This window comes from Caenorhabditis elegans, chromosome II (genome assembly GCF_000002985.6).
Source record: "Caenorhabditis elegans chromosome II".
Classification (NCBI taxonomy): Eukaryota; Metazoa; Nematoda; class Chromadorea; order Rhabditida; family Rhabditidae; genus Caenorhabditis; species Caenorhabditis elegans.
This window is the reverse complement of record NC_003280.10, coordinates 5,235,890-5,255,594: the sequence shown is the minus strand read 5'-3', so window position 1 is coordinate 5,255,594 and position 19,705 is coordinate 5,235,890. Positions and strand designations below refer to the sequence as shown.

At 34.2% G+C, this 19,705-nt stretch overlaps 4 protein-coding genes, 1 long non-coding RNA gene and 2 other non-coding genes across 9 annotated transcripts; 4 read left to right on the top strand and 3 right to left on the bottom strand.

Moving 5' to 3' along the window:
- Positions 1–59: 59 nt before the first annotated feature.
- frpr-4 (G-protein coupled receptors family 1 profile domain-containing protein) lies at positions 60–4,675 on the top strand (the record flags this gene model as incomplete). 3 transcript variants are annotated; one of them, NM_001322729.3, is made up of 7 exons in its annotated part: positions 66–188; positions 803–894; positions 1,145–1,286; positions 1,561–1,989; positions 2,035–2,159; positions 2,275–2,331; positions 4,354–4,675. In NM_001322729.3, 7 exons carry the CDS (start codon positions 66–68, stop codon positions 4,472–4,474), a joined length of 1,089 nt encoding a protein of 362 aa, NP_001309544.1. The 3 variants fall into 3 exon arrangements, with proteins under 3 accessions (NP_001309545.1, NP_001309544.1, NP_001309543.1); NM_001322728.3 differs by lacking the exon at positions 2,275–2,331 and having other exon boundaries at positions 60–188; NM_001322730.1 differs by lacking the exon at positions 4,354–4,675 and having other exon boundaries at positions 2,275–2,350.
- Positions 4,676–5,261: 586 nt separating this feature from the next.
- Positions 5,262–5,406, bottom strand: C54A12.5. Its single transcript, NR_051051.1, has one exon. It is a non-coding gene; the product is annotated as an Unclassified non-coding RNA C54A12.5 (non-coding RNA).
- A 3,351-nt stretch (positions 5,407–8,757) lies between these two features.
- Positions 8,758–13,153, top strand: ptr-6 (SSD domain-containing protein). The gene is made up of 13 exons (NM_062585.6): positions 8,758–8,846; positions 8,894–9,037; positions 9,351–9,632; positions 9,687–9,772; positions 9,923–10,387; positions 10,432–10,505; positions 10,727–11,058; positions 11,107–11,348; positions 11,511–11,806; positions 11,851–12,117; positions 12,261–12,473; positions 12,520–12,705; positions 12,755–13,153. Exons 1-13 carry the CDS (start codon positions 8,760–8,762, stop codon positions 13,027–13,029), a joined length of 2,949 nt encoding a protein of 982 aa, NP_494986.2. The 5' UTR covers positions 8,758–8,759; the 3' UTR covers positions 13,030–13,153.
- A 781-nt stretch (positions 13,154–13,934) lies between these two features.
- On the top strand, positions 13,935–14,362 carry T16D1.1 (DUF19 domain-containing protein; the record flags this gene model as incomplete). Its single annotated transcript, NM_062584.1, has 3 exons — positions 13,935–13,949; positions 13,996–14,087; positions 14,191–14,362. 3 exons carry the CDS (start codon positions 13,935–13,937, stop codon positions 14,360–14,362), a joined length of 279 nt encoding a protein of 92 aa, NP_494985.1.
- Positions 14,363–17,128: 2,766 nt separating this feature from the next.
- On the top strand, positions 17,129–19,338 carry pho-4 (intestinal acid PHOsphatase). Its single transcript, NM_062583.8, has 10 exons — positions 17,129–17,236; positions 17,280–17,384; positions 17,428–17,632; positions 17,770–17,852; positions 17,907–18,216; positions 18,311–18,477; positions 18,715–18,855; positions 18,910–18,961; positions 19,048–19,142; positions 19,187–19,338. The coding sequence occupies exons 1-10, from the start codon at positions 17,135–17,137 to the stop codon at positions 19,283–19,285; spliced, it is 1,359 nt and encodes a 452-aa protein (NP_494984.5). The 5' UTR covers positions 17,129–17,134; the 3' UTR covers positions 19,286–19,338.
- Positions 17,660–17,733, bottom strand: T16D1.t1. Its single transcript has one exon. It is a non-coding gene; the product is annotated as a tRNA-Ile (tRNA).
- linc-49 lies at positions 19,253–19,566 on the bottom strand. Its single transcript, NR_101684.1, has one exon. It is a non-coding gene; the product is annotated as a long non-coding RNA linc-49 (long non-coding RNA).
- Positions 19,567–19,705: the final 139 nt, after the last annotated feature.

Below are 19,705 nucleotides of genomic sequence, written 5' to 3'. Positions count from 1 at the left end.
AGTGCCAATACAATCGTGTTCTTCTCATATGGCTTCTTTTTCCAAAAAGTTACATTTTCAGAGAAATGATGGATTCGATGGACTTTCACAGAATAATGGCTTTCGTGTATTTACCGACTATTCTGATTGGGCTTCTTGGTAATTTACTATCACTTTACGCATACAGTCGTAAAAATAGAAAATCCATGGTAAGTTCTAGTTTTAAAGCAAAAGTATATCTTGAAATTCAAATGACTTTAAGATGTCGGTTTAGGGAAAATTTATTTATGAGGTTTCCAGAAATTCATTAACAAAAATTAAGTGCATTCAGAAAGTTCCAGGTCTCTAGTATACAATTCTGTCGATTGGTTCATTTCCCCGTAAAAAAAACATTGGAACTAGGTAAATCTGAAATTGTTCAGTGCATTTTTTACTTCTTTTCTATTTTTTTCTGAATGTCAGAAAACATCTCGAAAATGTTTTGGAAGACGAATTTTCTTCGAAATCCCTAAACATTTTTTACCTAACTCAATCAATAAAATTTAGGATTGTTCTTCCGAAATTGTTTTTTTTCTGCAAAACACCTCAAGCGATTCACAGGTTCGCCAAAATCCTAAAATCGATTTGAGGATTGAAAAACAACTTTTCTAACAAAGCTATTTTACTATGAAAAAAATTGCCTGAAATTTTTCAGATCGACTTTTTTCTAGTTCAAACTGGCCATCTAAAGATTTAGTAAGAACATATGGTTAAAAAAAACATGTTCCAAGTTGAAATCCCAAGACTAAGAATCATGTTTCCTGTAAAATTGTTATTTTTGCAGGTCGGTTTCCTGCTGTACTCACTGTCCGTCTCTGACATCTTCCTGCTAGTCTTCGCTCTTCCACTTTTCAGCATCATGTATCTACCCATTTGGTAAGGTTTTGTGGGTGTGAAATTGGAAAGTGTTACGCATACCCACACACATCTCATTTGCACACAAGATGAGCGAAAGCACGTCAGGAAGGAAAATAAGATATTGCGCGCTTTTCTTTCACAAATGCGAGAAAAAGTGTTAAGGTTATTGCAGAAGGAAGTGGGAGGAAATTATGATGTGTTCAGGATGACCTATGGAGTTACATGAAATTAAAAAACATATTATTCTAATCACATTATTTAATTTCAGGACTGACGAGCAGAGAAGTTTCGTCGTCGCGTACACTGCTAAATATGTATATCCGTTGTGTATGATGGCAAAAACATGCAGTCTTTATATTATGGTATTGATTACTATTGAGCGATGGATTGCTGTTTGTCGACCACTTGAGGTACTACTTAACTTTTAAAATATCCGGGTAAAATGGACCTTACCAAATTTTTCTGAAAACAGGGAAATAGATTTTTGTCGCCAGGGGTTACTTTTTGAAATTACATGGAAAATGTGGTGACCTGAATCTATTTCGAATAATTTCACGAAAAATTAATGAATTGTTAAACGAAGGATAAATAATTGTATGGTTCCAAAAAAAATCAATAAAAAATTATCCGAAAAAACTGCAGCTTAAAATTCCAGCTTTCTCTATTTATTTTTTAATTTTCCAGGTCCAAATCTGGTGTCGATACACCACATCATCATACTCCATCGCCGCCATCATCACTTTCGCAGTGGTTCTGAATTTTGCTCGATTCTTTGAATTTGAAATTGAATACATCGATGGTTTGGCATTCTTCAGACGGGATCTTCTGGATTCTGAGAAACATTGGTGGTACTTCATGTTTTATTTCATCATCATTTCTATTATATTCGATTATCTCGTTCCATTTGTGATCATGTTTGTTGCGAATATGTTGATTATCAGCGAGCTGAGAAGAACGAAAAAGGAAAGAAGTTTGATGACAATTCAACAACAAAAAGAGCAAAATACGACAGTAATGCTTCTGGTTATCACAATTTTCTTTGGATTCTGCCACTTCTTCTCAATGGCCCTAAAGCTTGCGGAGAGTTTTGTTGGAAAGTTTCTAACAATTCAGGTAGCTAAAATCTGTTTAATTTTTATTTGAGCTGTACAATTTCAGAATATTTATCTAGAAATGCTTGGAGAAATTTTTAACTACCTCATTATCATTCACACCGCCTCAACATTTTTCATCTATTACATGTTTTCGGAGAAGTTCCGGCAAATAATCAAAGGAATTTGGAAGTGAGTTTTTACGAATTTTAAATTCATACAACCCTAACTTCATATAGCCCTAAAAACAATGTATTTTGGTTGAAAATGATGTAAAAAACTTGAAGTTTATTTAAAAATTAATCAGGCCCGATCAATACCGACACGGTAGCCTTCCTGATGGAACTCTGAACATTACTGACAGGTATCAAAAAATTTTGTGATGGTATTGCTTTTTGAAACTGCCCAGCTTCTTGATATGCCTCTTGCTAATGTCTAAAAATTATATTTCAAATGTTTTTATTGAAAAATCAATTAAAAATGTATTAAATTTAAAATTGGTACAATTTTAATGTAAGTCAGCACGATTGTATACGTTTTTTGGCAGACATTAGCTTTTGGAATGTTGAAATTAAATGCCTCTCGTAAATATTCCCTAATAATATTGCATGTGGTTGCTTAAATTTTAAACAATTCCGGTAAAAAGTAAACTTTTATAAGAGCCTGTAACTGTCTAAACATGCCTTCTTGCGGCTTATTGCTTGTTTTAATTTTAATGATTAAAATGTTGGGCAATTTTCTACTCAGGCAACTCAAATCTAATATGAAAATATTAAATAGCAATATTTTTGTAGTAAAAACGAGAAATAGTGCGTCCATATACGATTACTAAAAATTTCGAATAGATTTCAATTTTGTCTCAAAAGATTACAATTTGATCTCAAAATATTGCGAAAGTGTGAAAATTTCTAGGAAGACTTCCGTTTTATCTCAAAATATTACTAATTTGTCTCAAAAGACTGCGAACTAGTCTCCGAAGATTGAGATTTCATCTCCGAAGATTGAGATTTCGTCTCAGAATATTGCGATTTTGTCTCAAAATATTGCGAATTTGTCTCTAAATATTAAAAATGCATTCATCGACTATTCTAGAACTGTTTTGTGATAACTCGAAGAACTTTTGTTGCCATTGAGGGGAGTTGAACTTGTCCGTCGCTTGTCGTTGAGTCTATGAACCATTATCTTACCTGTTGAGCCATCCTGTACGTGTCGCATCTAGATATAGTTATTGCTTAAGTAAATAGTTGATGGGCGCACGTCCTTTTCGTTACCTTTGATGGGAAATCAGTGACTTTTCGCAAATTTTCTAAGTGTCAGAGCGAAATTGGATAACTTTCTTTGAAAGCGAATGTTGAAAAACGATTTATTTGTTATGCTTTTAAAAATGTTAGAATTGCAATTTTTCCGAATTTTTGTCAAAGAGAGAATAACATTTTATTTTTTCAATATTTATTTTCACTAACAATTTGATTAAAATGATGAGTATACTGGGAACATGCTTGCTGTTGACAATATTTTATGATTTCAATTGAAATCAGAAAATCTCAAACGCATCACGCGTGAATGAATAGTTGTAAGTCTACTTTAATGTATTTGACCAATCTTCGTGATTGTTTGACTGAATTTATAATATGACCGGCCAATTATCTAGAAAAAATTACATGAGTGGACAGATTTGTGAATTCTGTGGCTTTCTCTGCAAAAACTCCTTCTACAATATGCAACGAAAAATCAAATATCCGTTAACAGTGAGATACTCCATTATATAGATTTTCATGTAGCTGTTTTTTTACTTTGAAAAGTCTTTTATCATTTGGAAGAAAAGAGAATTTAGAACGGAACAGTAATCATAATTGTTGTATATATATATCACGATCATGTGAAGCCGATGGAAATTTGGAAATGGTGTTTTGTAATCTTTATGGACTGCAAAAAGATTGCAAATTAATCTTAGAATATTACACATTTTTTTGTAATATTTTTAGATTTCAGAAAGATTGCGAACCAATCTCAAAAGATTGCTATGTCATCTCAAAATATTACGAATTTTTCGTAATATTTTCAGATTCAGAAATATTGCGAATCAACCTCAAAATATTGCGAAATATTCTCAAAAGATTGCTCAATCTAAAAAGATTTCGAATAAGTCTCGGAATATTGCGATTTTATCTTGAAATATCACCCAACTACAAAAATGTTGCTATTTAATATTTTCATATTAGATTTGAGTTGCCTGAGTAAGCTAGAACAACATTCTGGAACGACGAAAAACTCACAAGTAACTTTGCAAAGTTTATTTTAAATTAAAAAAAAAACGTCCGCATGCAGAGAATGAAAAACATGCTCTTGAAATTCTCGTAAACCAATAAAATCAAAAAAATTTCAGTAAAAAGCGAAAGATCAACCGGCACGGAAGCAGCACAAAAATCATGTACCATACAGAAGCCACAATCATCCATAAGCCAGCATCTTTGAAGACTCGATATTCAAGAATTTCTTCCGAATAACTCTAAAATTTAAAACAAAAAAATATCCAAACATTACGTGTCATTCAGATCATACCAAACTTCAATACGATCTTCGGCTTTTCTTGTTGTATTTTTTTGTTCATTAGAGAACTCAAACCCCCCAAGGTATTTTGCATGTATTACGAGGAGACAGCGGGTGTATGATGTTTTACAAAAATCAATAAAAATTTTTGAAAAGTGTGAATTTTGTATGCAATTAAAAAAAAAACAGTAATTTGATGGAGTTGTTCTGGATATATATGTAGGTACAAAAAAGTCAGGATGCCTATCAGAGAAGTGTTACATAGGCTGAAGGCGACCTACGCTTACCTTTCGGTAGAGAACATTTTTATTAGTGCCGTATTATATTTATGAATGCTTTAGGGGCATCTGTTATTTTCAAGTCTGAAACTATACTTTTTAAAATGATTTCTCAGATAACAGAAGTTTCAAAAGCTGCATCGCAACGCTTTCGGAACTTGTAACTTCAATCCATTTTGGGACAATTTTTATATGAAAGTGTCTAGAAATTCCTAATAAATTTTATTTGTTTTTAGTTCCAAACGTTTAGTTTTCTGTTAGTAATATCCAATTTTCCCTCGATCTCTCTAGTTGCATAAGTATTGAATATCTCAAAAATGTTACAACAGTAATCACACTCCAATTAAATATTGATTTAGGTAATAAACCAATAAATAAACAAAAATAAATCAAGTGTTTTTGCATCGTCATGCTAAAAAGACCCCAGGAACCGTGGGAGGTCTGGATATAAAAAAGTAAAAAGAGGTGAAAACCAGTTCCTTCATTTTTCTGTTACCTCACTTTCCACAAAATTACTCTCGGTGGAGGGACACTTGCATCCTACCTCATCACCTCTTTTTAACCGTTTTGACTTTTAACCACAGCAATTTGTTGTTTTTTGTTCGCTCTCGTTGCAGTACAGTACTTTTTTGCAAGAGTGGTTAAAAGTAGGTTTCAGACAACACTCTTGTTATGCAAGGATATTTTTTTAAGAACATCAAATGGTTCTGCTTGATGCTTAGAATAGTTTTAAAAAATATTTATAGGGAATAAGTCTCAAATCAGATCGGCTTGTGGATTAAGCTCTTAAAACTCAAAAGTTGTTATTCTAAAACATAGTTTTGTATTCCAAAACTCATGAAGTTTCCAAGCTTACTATTATTAACTTATTGAAGCTTTACAAGTGAAAAGTTTAGCTTATCTATGAGAGGTGCAGAATTGGTAGTTATCCCGTGATCGGTAAATATTTTCTAATAGTAAGTCACATTTTTCAGCTCAAATATTTCCCTCCCCCACTTTTTCCAGTCCTGGTACTCAATGTTACATGTTCACGAAACTTTTCAACTTTAAAGTTACAAGTACTTCCTCTAAGAAAGTTCATAATTGCACCTTCTTTGCCAAAAAGTGAAACGAAAATAAAACTGTCACTGCGTTTTGCTTTCTTAACTTATTTCGTTCAAAAGTCGTTTGTTTTCTTAATTAGACTAATTTGAGGGTTCTTTTTAACTGTATGGATTTAAAAATAGAGAAGCATCAAATTTTTACTGCTGTGATAGAATAGGCCAAAAACTGTCTCGCAACCATTGGAAACTAATTTTTATTTATTTTCAGTATTTCGAGGCAATTTTATGACTTTTTCGGCAAATAAAACTCAATTTTACTTCACTTTTAATAAGCTTCCTAATCATCTTCCAAGTCCAGAAATAGAAAATCGCCAGACTATGAAATTCGGCGAATTTGCCACCAAGTCCCTTGTTCAATGCAGTGTTCCTTGCCAATCAAAAAATCAAACATGAAGGTCAAGAGAGAACTTTAAAAGTTGGATGTTTACCAGAAAATGTAAATACATGAAAAGAACTGAAAACCCAACAAAGTGTGAAATAAATCCCAAAAACAGGTAGAAAACACAGCATGCAGTCAATGGCATTGTATATCATCCCTAGGAGGAGGAGGGATGACAAGGAAAAAAAGAGAATAGGAACCAGAAACAGCGCGCCCATGATTTATTCCCATCGTTTTCCATATTTTTTCCTCCTTCATTTTTCTCGCGACATATTCATATTTCTTGAAAATGTTATTAGTGATCTCTTTTAAATAGTCTACATCGGTATTCAGTGCCAAACTTTTTGAAAATTCATGCAGGATGTATCGTCTCATATGTCTCTCATCTCACATGACTAAAACCTAAAAAAACATTTGAAAACATTTTGAAAGTTCGAGTATTCCAAAGTTTGTCCTGACAGTTTTCTTATTTTTCAACTGGCAAAAACGTGACCAAATTTGCGCATAAATTCAGAAATTCAGAGGCGTCTATAGAGCTGCAGGCATATTGAAAACTGCGGCAATTCGTAAATTCAATAATATGTGGTATTATAAAACTGTCATACGTATTCAGTTTTTCTTTTTCTTTCAGCCCCATGCCTACCTCGTACCTTCCTGCTCTTTATTCTATATTTTAAGTTACCATACTATAAACTGTCTAGACCGCGAGACCTAACACGATCACCCTTTGATGTGATTAACTGCTTTCATTTAGGCATCTCGACATTGTTTCCCTAAATAAGTAAAACCGAATCAAAGTAAATCCACTTCATTAGTACATATCTAAATGAGTACCTTTTTCTCCTAATTTCATCCGTTGATTAACGATAACGATGACGAGGAAGAACCTGTCGTAGAGGGTAAGAACAAGGACAACAACCTTTTTGGAGGGGCTTCTGCCTCTTTTCTTTTAGTCCGTCTCTTTTGCGCCGCGCTTATCATCACACCCTGTCCAAGTCGGGATGACGGTATTATATTGCAATACTTGCGTAATTTTTGTGTTTGCTATGATCTGCAAAGCGCGGCGATCCTGAACAGTTTTTACGTCGTTTGATTTGAAACTAAAATTTCAAGAAAGCGTATAACTTTTGCAATGCTGGGAAGTTGTAATTGCTTACATTACTTACTAGACCATAGGAGTATACTACCGACTCCAAATCTATCTTCCAGAAAATCCTCCAAGTTTTCCTGACCTTGACTTAATAATCCTCTTGTCGTCCTGAAAACCAACCTACAATCGTTTTTGCCACCTGCCTAATCTCTGTTCTTTTTCCCATCGAGCGTGACCTTTTTTACTCCCCTTACATATATATTTTTTGCATCGTCTTCTACCAAACCACCACCCCATCGATGCCATTGTACCCGTTGATTTGTCCTTGCTATTTTCATTCTAATCCCTCGTGAATTATTTTCCAATTTTCCGCCCCTTACTTCCCCCTATGACTGTACCACCTGGTGAAAAGATTAGCTGTTCTCCGTTTTTTTTCTTGTGGCGTCAAACAAGAAAAGCTGGATTAATTGTTTTCCGTGTACTTGGTACTGTCTGCGCTCGAATTTTTTTGATGTTGTACTTTAGTTGTTTTATTTTGCATAGATTTTAAAATGTTGGTTTTTTGAAAAAAAAAAGTTAGAACTTTCTAATTTGAAAAATTTTAAAAATTAGTAAAATCTTGGAAGATATTCTTCTTTCCCAGATTTCGAACTGAAAAATGTCTGCCTGCCTTTATCCACACGCATGCCTACTAAAAACATCCATTTTTGAAGCGGGAAAAAATGTGCTTCTCGCCCTTATTGCACACCGCTTCCCGGTACTATCCATTTTTTTTAAATTCCTGTGATTCTATAATGGGTCGTAGAACTTGAAAAATCTGGGATTCTGCTCTTCAAGTAATTTAAATTTTTAAAAACTTTTTTTATAATGTATTCATGTGTCTGATCCAACTTCCAACTTCCTCCAACTTCTTTCCAACTTCAATCCAACTTCCTATATAATAGAGAGTAAAAAATAATATTTTCTTTACATAAACACTACAAAGCCACTACAATATGATAGTATCATCAAGTCTATACACCTTTTCTTGTCTGGTTTCAATTTCATTTCTCCAAACTATTTTTTTCTCATTTTCGCAACTTTTCTTGGTTCACAACTTTCGGTGCTTATTGAGTACTATAGTATATATGACCTAGTAATTTGATGGTAGTTGATCTATAGATCAGTCAGATCAAAGATAATTCTCCAATCTTCTTTTCCAATTCTTCGATTTTCTGACCATTTTGTGACGTCGTACATAGTTTTGTCAGGTGGATATGCATTTGGCAACACCACAAATCATCAATCAAACCGGTTTTCTCACGTTGAATCTTGTTCTCACTTGTTATTTCGAGAAATATCTTGAAATTAATTTTTTATTCGTTAATTAAAAGAGTCTCTTAAAATTTCCAGATGCGATGCCGGATTCCAACTCTTGACAAAAAGCTGGAAAAAGTTTTCGCATGGTATACTAAACACCTTCTAGTTGATTATTATTATGTAGGTTTAAGATGAAGTTTCATACAAACTGGAAGATTAAAATTCAGGTCTTTCTAATAGCTCCTGTCATATTAACTGCCATATGTAGTTGTGGATTTTATTGGATTAAAGAATTGACACTTCTTGATGCAAGGAAGCTGTACACACCTGTTTCAGCACCAAGTTGGAAAGAAGAACAGGTTTTTAGTGAGGTTAGGTTTTTTTAGTTTGTGCTCAAAAAAGTTTGCAAAATCCAAAAAATTAGGCTTTTACGAAAGGATTCCTATAGGATTCCCTGCCTGCGTATCCACTTTTTGAAAAAAATCTTCGTTTGAATTTCAGAAATATAACATTTAATATTCTGTGTTCTATGCACATGTCTGCAAATAAATAAGGTTACGCCAAACTCCAAACGATAGAAAACTGTCTGTAGGTAGGCAGGCAAAGTCAGTAGCTTTAATTTTTGAAAATTTCCGAAGATTCTAAATTTCAATACCCAAATCATGAAAATTAATTTTTTTCCAGCTGTGGCCAGTGAAATCCTACGAGTTTTTACCTGAACGTACATTTCAATGGAATCGATATCTTTATCTAGTTGTTCACGGACGGCCATATGAGAATGGAACTTACCCCAATATTTTAGAAGGTTCTTATCTTAACGATATTGCAAAAATTGAAGAGGAATTAGTGACAAATGTCAGTTTTCCACGGGAAGCTGCACTTGAAGATAATCCAGCACTGATGAGGAAGAGACATTTGAATGAAACTGAAATCGAAGAGAACAGGAATATTACAATTACGTTTAAGGTATTTTCAACTTTAATTTTTGTGTAAACTCAACAAAATCATTCTAATTTTCAGGATGTGTGCATGAACTGGTATGGGGATTGTTACAGAGAGAAAAATGTCATCGAGTTGTTGAAACGGAGGCACGAACTCAACAAAAGGTAAAGTAAAGCTCAAATACACTAAATTTATAATATCATTTTTTATAATATGAAAATTTTTTCGTCTATAAACATAAAAATGGGGCTTACTAACTTTCTTTCAAACTATTAGATACAAAACCAACCTATAGCTTTATTTTGAAATTTCAGAGGAATCTCAGTGACATTCCCACAAGTTAACCAAGAAGGAACTCCAATATATATTGCATTTGTGATTGGAGGTGTAGATACATATCCGAATGATACTATCAAATACGCAAGAGCCATGCGACTTTGGTATTTCTTAAAATTTGACGACGAAGAGCAAGAGCAGTTGGCTAAATTTTGGGAAGACACAGCTGAAAAATTCGTTCGTGAAACATACGCAGACCATCCAACAATTCAATGTCATATTAAACATTCGAGAATTGTGGATCAGGGTCTGACCAGGAATGCAAATCGATTGAAACCATATTTCAATGTAACAATTGCCGTGTTAGTACTGTTCACCGCATTTTATTCTGTCAAATGGTACTTCCGCATGGATCATTCATGGCCACTTCATATTGATTGGCTTCGTTCAAAACCTATGCTTGCACTTGGTGGAGTTTTGTCTTCTGTTCTGGCTATTCTGAGGTAATTTTGGAAGTTAGGAAACAATTAAAATGACGAGTTTTCAGTGGAATTGGATTGCTCTTGTGGTTCGGAATGTTTTTTGCAGAAATCACACTCATCGCTCCGTTCTTGGTTTTATGTAAGCCTTATTTTCAGCAAACAATTTAAGCGCCTCTGACTGAAAAATTTTTGAAACAAACATCATACGATACCTTTTCAAATTAACTTCAGAAAGGAAACATTCGAACCCCGTTAATAAAAAACCATAAAATAGGTTTGGACTAGTTTTCAATTTGTTACTTTAATTTTCCTAATTATGCACATTTTCAATGTACTTCACAAAAACTATTCAATTTTCAGCTATCGGTGTCGATGACATGTTCATTGCGGTTGCCGCGTGGCACAACACTGAAATGAAATATCCGGGAAGAAGCCCAAAAGTGATGAAAAAAAGAATGATTGAAGCAATGTCCGAGTCAGCAGTTGCAATCTTCATCACATCATTCACTGACGTTCTTTCTTTTGGAGCTGGAACTATCACTGATATCATTGCTGTCCAGGGTTTCTGTGCAATGACAGCTGCCTGCATGTTCTTCACATTCCTTTATCAAATCACCTTCTTTGCTGCTTTAATGGTTATTTCTGCAAAAGCTCAAATGTCTGGCAGAAACTCTTGTATGCCGTGTATTACTGTAAGTTTTTTTTCAATTGTCTATATCATACATATTGAAAATCTTTAGGCCGGCGATATCTACACAATTGAAGATGGTTCATTGCAACCTAATTTGAAGAAGAAGAAATCAAAAAGCAGAAAAGATGCAAAAGCTGAAAAAGAAAAGAAAGATGAAGCTAAAAATGATAAAAATATGGAAATTGAAGAAAACGCCGAGAACGCCGAAAAGTCTTCATATGACTCATCGCCAGATCCATCCCAAATTCATATCCCAGTCAAGAGTAGAGGTGCGATGGGACATTTCTTCAGGTAATTAAATAAAAAAATCTGTAAATTTTCTAGGGGTAACCTGGATGATAAATACTACGATTTACGTGGAAAAAATATTATACCGGGTCTCAACACGACCGTGCAATTCTTAAGCAAAATACATCATCTCGGATATACCTTTTTACATTTCCATCATTTCAGAGATTACTATGTTCCCTGGCTTCTCAACTGGAAAACGAAACTTTTTATGTTCGTTACATTTATTATATACCTTGGAATATCTGTTTATGGAATTTGTGTAATGGAACAAGGTCTAGATTATGACAAACTGCTGCTCCATTCTGACCCATTGGTTGAAGCATTGAAACGAGAAATTGAACTATTCCATGGTGGAGATCAAATCGAAATTGCTATTCAAAACTGTCCAAATATTACAATTGCCGAGAGCCGAGATAGAATTGAACTTGTTGCTCAAGAGTTTGAAAATATTTCCTACTGTAAGACAACATTTTTCCATTTAATGTCCTATTCAAAATTTCAGCTCTTGGCGGCAAAGGAACATCATTTTGGATGAGAGAATACAAAAAGTACAGTAACCTCACTGGATCTTATTTGAACGATAATAGAGAAAGTTGGATCGTTGGAGTTTATGAATGGAGCCAGCTCTTTGCGTTTTATAAACTTTGGTCACAAGATTTTGTGTGGGCGAACGAATCCGATTATGATACTTTGGAGTTGAAGTCATATCGATTCCGGATTGGAGTTCATCGTCTTTCGACGCCTACAGATTTGGTTTTGATTACAGAAGGTAATTAGGAAAATAGAAGCTTGGCAGATTGCAATTGAGTCGTTGATAACGGGCGACAGAAAGTTAACAGTGCACTACTGAAATTGACGATTTGCGAGAGAAGAAAGATGTTGTAACAGACACGATGCATTAAAATTTTTCAGAGCTCCGTGGTGTGGCTGACCGTCATCCAGATCTGAATATTGTAACATATCAACAGAGTCGAGCAATCGCCGATCAGTTGAATGTGATCTTAAGTTCAACAATCACAAATGACACGCTGGCAATGTTTTGTATGTTCTGTGTAGCTCTCATCTTCATTCCAAATCCAATTTGTGCACTTTTCATTACATTTGCGATGGTTACTATTGATATTGGTAATTTAGATCCATCTCCTAATCTCCAAATAAAACCATGTTTCAGGTGTAATTGGATTTTTATCATTATGGAGTGTTAAGCTGGATCCGATTTCAATGATTACAATTATTATGTCCATTGGATTTTCAATTGAATTTTCCGCTCATATTACTCATGGATTTGTTAGTAATGATAGTAATCTGTCGGCTTTTGATCGATGCGTAGATGCTATGGAAAAGTTGGCTTGGCCAGGTAATCTTTGAATTTGAATTGAATCAAACGATACATTTTAATTTTTCAGTGGTCCATGGAAGTTTGTCTACAATTCTCGGAGTTTTTGTTCTAGCATTTATTGATTCCTACATGGTTCTTGTCTTCTTTAAAACTATCTCTCTTGTTCTTATTATTGGTGCCTGGCATGCTCTAATGCTTCTCCCGATACTTCTCTCAATGTGTATTCCAGTTATCGAACGACTTTCAGATGCATCCAAGAAAGCATCCGATCGTCGGAGAAAGCTGAAGGAAAATAAAAATAGTGTTTATGCAATTAATTTGCCGGTAAATGTATCCTCGTGAATAATGTTTAATTGTTGTTTTTTCTATTATTTTCTCGAATTATTTTGCTCATTCCAACCATCTTTCTCCACAATTATTTATTACGGGTATTTATGACAAATTTATAAAGTTTTTCACACATTTCATTATCACACAGAAACGCGAAACACAGTTTTCTCAAAGGAACAATTTTTAAAAAATGTATATTAAAAAACAATTTTGCTTTAACCTTTCGTTGTCCGAGTCTCCGATATGCATTTCTGTAGCTATATCATAGCTTCAATTCTTCAACCAATGGGTCAGAATGGAGTAACATAATCAAGACCTTGTTTCATTGCACAATATCCATAAACTCATATTCCGTTTGCACGGTTTGCGAGTATTTTAAAATTAAAATTTCCTTTCGGGAAACAGAAATACCAGGAGAATAAAAAACTTGAGGACTCAATTAAAATTGTTACAATTTCAGATACTACTATGCTCCCAGGCTTCTCAACTGGAAAACGGAACCTTTTATGTTTGCTACATGAATTATTTTTTTACAATTTAAAACTTTTCAGTTTCCGAAAATTTATCTGTAGTATTTTGTATTTTTAACGCCAAAATGTGTTTTTTAGAAAATTAGAGTTTAAAAAAAATGAATAAAATATTATCTTCACGTGTGTACAACAAAAGCAATTGAAAAACTAAATTCAGTTTATTTCTCGATTTTCTCGGGTCAGCTTTTGAGAAAAACCTCTGCAAATCCGGTGAGTACAATAGTGTTGTTTTCAGAAAATTGAGATTTTGATCGAGTTTAGAGTCGAATTTTCTGCACTAATTTTCACAAAAACAATGCATTACATTTTAAATTTGAGATACTTTCAGGTCCGATAGTTGGCAACCTCCACAGAAATTTTACATCAAAACGATGACACACCGCGGACATGGAGATTTTAAGAGTGAGCATTTTTCTGAAAAGCAATGCAATATTTTGTTTGTTTTCAGCAAGTCTCGAGTGGCACATGCCAGATCCAAAGGGCGGCTACAACTTTCATAAGCAATGTAGGAAGTGAGGAGATAATCGAGGAACGGAAACAGTAAGACTACTCACTTTTTCAAAATTTTTATTTTATTTTAACTAGCGTATCACAGCACAATCTTAATTTTCTACTGTTACGTTAAACAAAACTCAATTTTCAGATGGACATTGGATGGACACTTGCTCGGACATTTCCAGAGACGATGCGAGGAAAACCTGCGATGCTGCGATAATGTGATGGAGTTGAGAGCGGTGGAGTTGCGATGGAGATACTGCGAAGTTTACGAAGGTTTTTTAAATTTCTTTTTCAAAATTTGTTTCGTTTTTGTTTAATTTTATCATCAGCAATTAAGTATTAAGAGAACCCGTCGTTTACGAGCTCAACTTAGGTAGGTGCAATGAGTACTTGGGCGGCTTGTCATGATTCGATAAGATATGATAAGCTTGCTCTTGCAGTTTGCACAACTTCTGCTATTAGAGCAATTGAGTGTTTAGAGAAACTAGTTTACGAGCTTAACTTAGGTAGGTGCAATGAGTACTTGGGCGGCTTATCATGATTCGAGAAGATATGATGAGCTTGCTCTTGCAGTTTGCACAACTTCTGCTATTAGAGCAATTCTGTTGTTAGAACAATTTTAGTTTACGAGCTCAACTTAGGTAAGTGCAATGAGTACTTGGGCGGCTTATCATGATTCGAGAAGATATGATGAGCTTGCTCTTGCAGTTTGCACAACTTCTGCTATTAGAGCAATTCTGTTGTTAGAACAATTTTAGTTTACGAGCTCAACTTAGGTAAGTGCAATGAGTACTTGGGCGGCTTATCATGATTCGAGAAGATATGATGAGCTTGCTCTTGCAGTTTGCACAACTTCTGCTAATAGAGCAATTGAGTGTTTAGAGAAACTAGTTTACGAGCTTAACTTAGGTAGGTGCAATGAGTACTTGGGCGGCTTATCATGATTCGAGAAGATATGATGAGCTTGCTCTTGCAGTTTGCACAACTTCTGCTAATAGAGCAATTGAGTCTTTAGAGAAACTAGTTTACGAGCTTAACTTAGGTAGGTGCAATGAGTACTTGGGCGGCTTATCATGATTCGAGAAGATATGATGAGCTTGCTCTTGCAGTTTGCACAACTTCTGCTATTAGAGCAATTCTGTTGTTAGAACAATTTTAGTTTACGAGCTCAACTTAGGTAAGTGCAATGAGTACTTGGGCGGCTTATCATGATTCGAGAAGATATGATGAGCTTGCTCTTGCAGTTTGCACAACTTCTGCTAATAGAGCAATTGAGTCTTTAGAGAAACTAGTTTACGAGCTTAACTTAGGTAGGTGCAATGAGTACTTGGGCGGCTTATCATGATTCGAGAAGATATGATGAGCTTGCTCTTGCAGTTTGCACAACTTCTGCTATTAGAGCAATTCTGTTGTTAGAACAATTTTAGTTTACGAGCTCAACTTAGGTAAGTGCAATGAGTACTTGGGCGGCTTATCATGATTCGAGAAGATATGATGAGCTTGCTCTTGCAGTTTGCACAACTTCTGCTATTAGAGCAATTCTGTTGTTAGAACAATTCTTGTCGTGTGTCGCGAGCGGCCGAAAAAAACAGTTTTGTTGTAATAGTTTCCAATTTGTTCTCTTCTTTGCATTTGAAATCTCGAAAATGAACTCTTCATTTGTTTTTTTTTTTGAATTTTAAATATGTATTTCAGGTCATCAATAAATGTTTCAAATGTCCACCAAAACTATTTGGCGCAGGGAATGAACAGGCACTTTTGTGACAAAAACTCCGAAAATAGTCAATATAATCGGGTCATAATATGATGTTTCTTTCCTTTGTCCAACTTGCTACGTTCTTTTTTTTTGAATAGAGAGAAAGAGGGAGCTTCCGGTTGCTGAAAGTTGTTGTATTTTTTTAACTCTGTAACTTTTCAGATTTTTCACGAATGTTCTGTGCTCTGAATTCTTCGATCGTAATATTTTTGTATTTCTCAGACTGATACACAATTGGTTAATTGAATTATGTGTCTTCACATTTTTCCTTCGAGCCTTATTCCAAATCAGATAATTTTTTTCAAATTATTCTCGAAAACTTTGAATTTACTTTGCTTTTCCTGCGTATTTTTTCTCACGCTGATTACTACGTGACTAGCGAAAATCTAAGAAGTTGAAACATTTTTATAAATCTCTAATGTGCTCAACCTTTGGTCTTACTCAGAAACACCTACTACGACCACCTTCTCACCTAATCAAATCTTTTTTTTTCTCATGACATACTTCCTTCCGTTATGTCATGATTGGATAAGTTTCTGAATTAAAAAAAATATTTTGAAGGTTTGTATTAAATCAACAAAACGGAATAAAAAACAGTATGTACTCATAGAATTATAGGATTAAAATTGAAAAAAAAACGTTCGCCTAGACTTGAACTACATGAATAACTTTTTGTTTCATCGTTAAAATAGTTAGGAATAACTGAAAATTGACAATAAAAAATAGCAAAAAATTTGCTCGTGATTTATATAATTTGACAATCGATTTAAAAAATTACCTTCTTGATAAGTAATATTTTTGAATGATTGAACACATTTTGTATTCCAAAAAATGGTATTGCGCTACGCCAACATTAAAATAGATTTCAATTTTGTGGAAACTGTTTTAACATTTAAATTTTTTTTTGTTGCTATTTTCAGAATGAAAATTTATACAACATTTCAAAGTGGAGAAATAGGGTGAATCACTAAATAACTAAAATAGAAAATATGATATATGTTTTGTTACAAAAAACTAATAAATACAATCATTTTCAAAGAACCAATTTTCAGATTCAAACAATTTTTTGAAAGTACAATTGTGTAGAATCTTTAATAATACCCCTCATTGGCAGAGTAAACCCGTTAAGAAATCCATAAAGTCAACAGAGTTTCTGTGATTACTGATAAAGTGTCAACTTTGACGCTTTTCCTCGGTTCAATCCGCTTTTTTCACGCCTCTTCACCTTCTTTTTATTTGATTTTCATTTATTTCTACTCTCTCGTTTCATTGAGCAGTTTTGAACCTTCTTTTCTATAGAAAGTTAATTTATTCTTGAAATTTTCAGCCGGAAATGAAGCTTTTAATATATTCAATTCCCATTTTCCTTGTTCAACTTGTGGTATCCAATGCAGACGTTATGAATGGAACTATGAAATTGATGATGGTTCAGGCGGTAATTTCAATTTTGGTTTTAGAATTTTAAATGAAAATTTCAGATTTGGAGGCATGGAGATAGAACACCAACTGAAACTTATCACAATGACCAATTTACTGAAAATTATTGGATGTTTGGAGGAGGTGGTTGGGGACAATTGACTCCGGTATTGAAGTTTGTTGTTATTTTTATTTTCAAATAATTTTTAGATTGGAATGAGGCAACATATGCAGTTAGGCCAAAAGCTGAGAGCTCGCTATGTTAACGGACAACCGTATAAATTCCTAAACACACGATATAACCAGCAAGAGATTTTTGTGAGATCCACTGACAAAAATAGAACTCTACTCTCTGCATTCTCAAATATGGTTGGAATGTATGGAAATACGGCACAGGAAAACGCATCCATTGCAGGTTCGTGTTTAACAAAAAGAAAAAGTTTGCCGCCAGCAGGGGTCGAACCTGCGACCTTGGGCTTATTAGACCCACGCTCTAACCGACTGAGCTATGGCGGCTGTTCCAGGCGTCTCTTAAGTGCCATTATGTTCCAGGTGTTGACTACCCCGACGTAGTTGGTTGGCCGGTTGGCTTCGTGCCAATTCCTATTCATACGATACCAGACGCAGAAGATCATGTAAGAAATTCTCCTAATTCAACTTTTTCGGATGTAATTTTCGATAATTTTCAGCTTCTATCCGTCGATAACTACTGTCCACTTCAAGACACAATTTGGAATCTTGCCAAAACAACAGACACAGTATCGAATTATTTCAACAGTTCTGCTGTAACATCGCTTATGGGAAATCTAACAAATTATTGCGGAGAAGAGATTAATCCAGATAATTTATGGATTCTTTATAATGCACTTAAGATTGAGAAACAATATTATCCAGCTCAGTTCAAACAATTCACACCATGGTACACTGACAGTTTGTTTGAGCAAATTGATATTGTCAATTCGCAGGTTCAAGATTTTCAAAATGGTTTGGGTTTGGAAGGTGAGACATGTTTTAATATTAACAATTTCAGAAAAAAAATTCGGAAGGAAAAAAAAACAAGATTCTTAAAAATTAAACTCATTCCAATTTCCAGGAAAAATGGTAAACGGAATCGACATTGGAAAGATTCTTCGAAAGATTCGTGGTGGGACTCTAGTCAATGACATCTACAATCATATGAATAGGAAAACGCAATGTTCATCAAATAATGGAAAAGAGTGTACTTACACGAATCGATTGAAATTTTTCGCTTATTCAGCAGTGAGTTTGCATAATTTTTGTGATTTGTTAACAATCGCAATATTTCAAATTTGTGATTCATATTTTGTGATTCTTATAAAAATAAACTAACTTCATATAGTAGCTTACATGCTTTCAATTTTGATAGAAACTATTTTGCACAACTTGTAGTATTTTCATTGAAGAAACGAAATCTTTTTTGAACAAATGTTATTTGAAAAAAGTAAATGTAAAAAGTAAAATTTTTGATCCTTCCAGCACGACACAACCCTCTACGCCCTTTTTTCATTGCTCGGTGTCGCCAAATTGGCTGTGCAGCCACGTGGATATCCTCTCTATTCTGCATGTGCTCTTTTTGAACAATGGCAGGATGTGCAAACGAATCAGACTTATTTCAAGGTGAGCTTCTAAAATAATCGATTAGTTTTAATAAATTGATTGATATTCTTTCAGTTGATCTACCATCGTCATGAAAATGATACTCTGAGCAATGTGATTACATCAGGTGGGTTTTTATTCGAAATAGGTCAAATTTCCAAAGAAATTCAACTAAAAGAATTATATTTGCATGTCAATTTTACGAAATTTTAGGAATTCCTGGATGTGAGGGTAGCGGCGACTATTGTCCAATGGCAGTGCTCAAAAACTATTCCGACGTTTTCAAACCTGAAATGGAAATGAACCAGGTAATTGGGATTTTTTAAGTTTTTAAAAATAATTAGGGTTTCAGTGGTGTGATGTCAATATTCTGAAGAGCACTTCAACTTCATCAATCTTCTCATCTCTTCTGGCGTTCTCAATTTTTTATTTATTTGTTTCATCTAAATAATCTTTTATTATATTAGAATAATATTGATACTTGTAAATAAAATAAAAAATGTATTTGTGTCCAACATATAAGTTTGGGGAAGCCTAAAAACAAAAAAAAAGCAGCAGTTCGAGATGGATCTTCCTCAGATGTGACAAGTACGACTATTGTAGAGTTACTGAAGATGCAAAATTGCATCAGCCGCGACTAGTTGTAGAAAAACCAAAATTCCGGGAACAAACCAACTTGAATAAAAGTCGAATTTCTATGTAAACTGTACTAAAGAATTGGACACTCATCAGTGGCATGATGATAAAGAAGCATTGATCATTATCAAAAAAAGAAGGAGACGAATATTGGCATCGAGTAGCCAACTGATAAAAGACATTACTACAATTTCTCCGGCATGCTCCGGTTTTTTGTTTCGTCTCTGAACTTGAT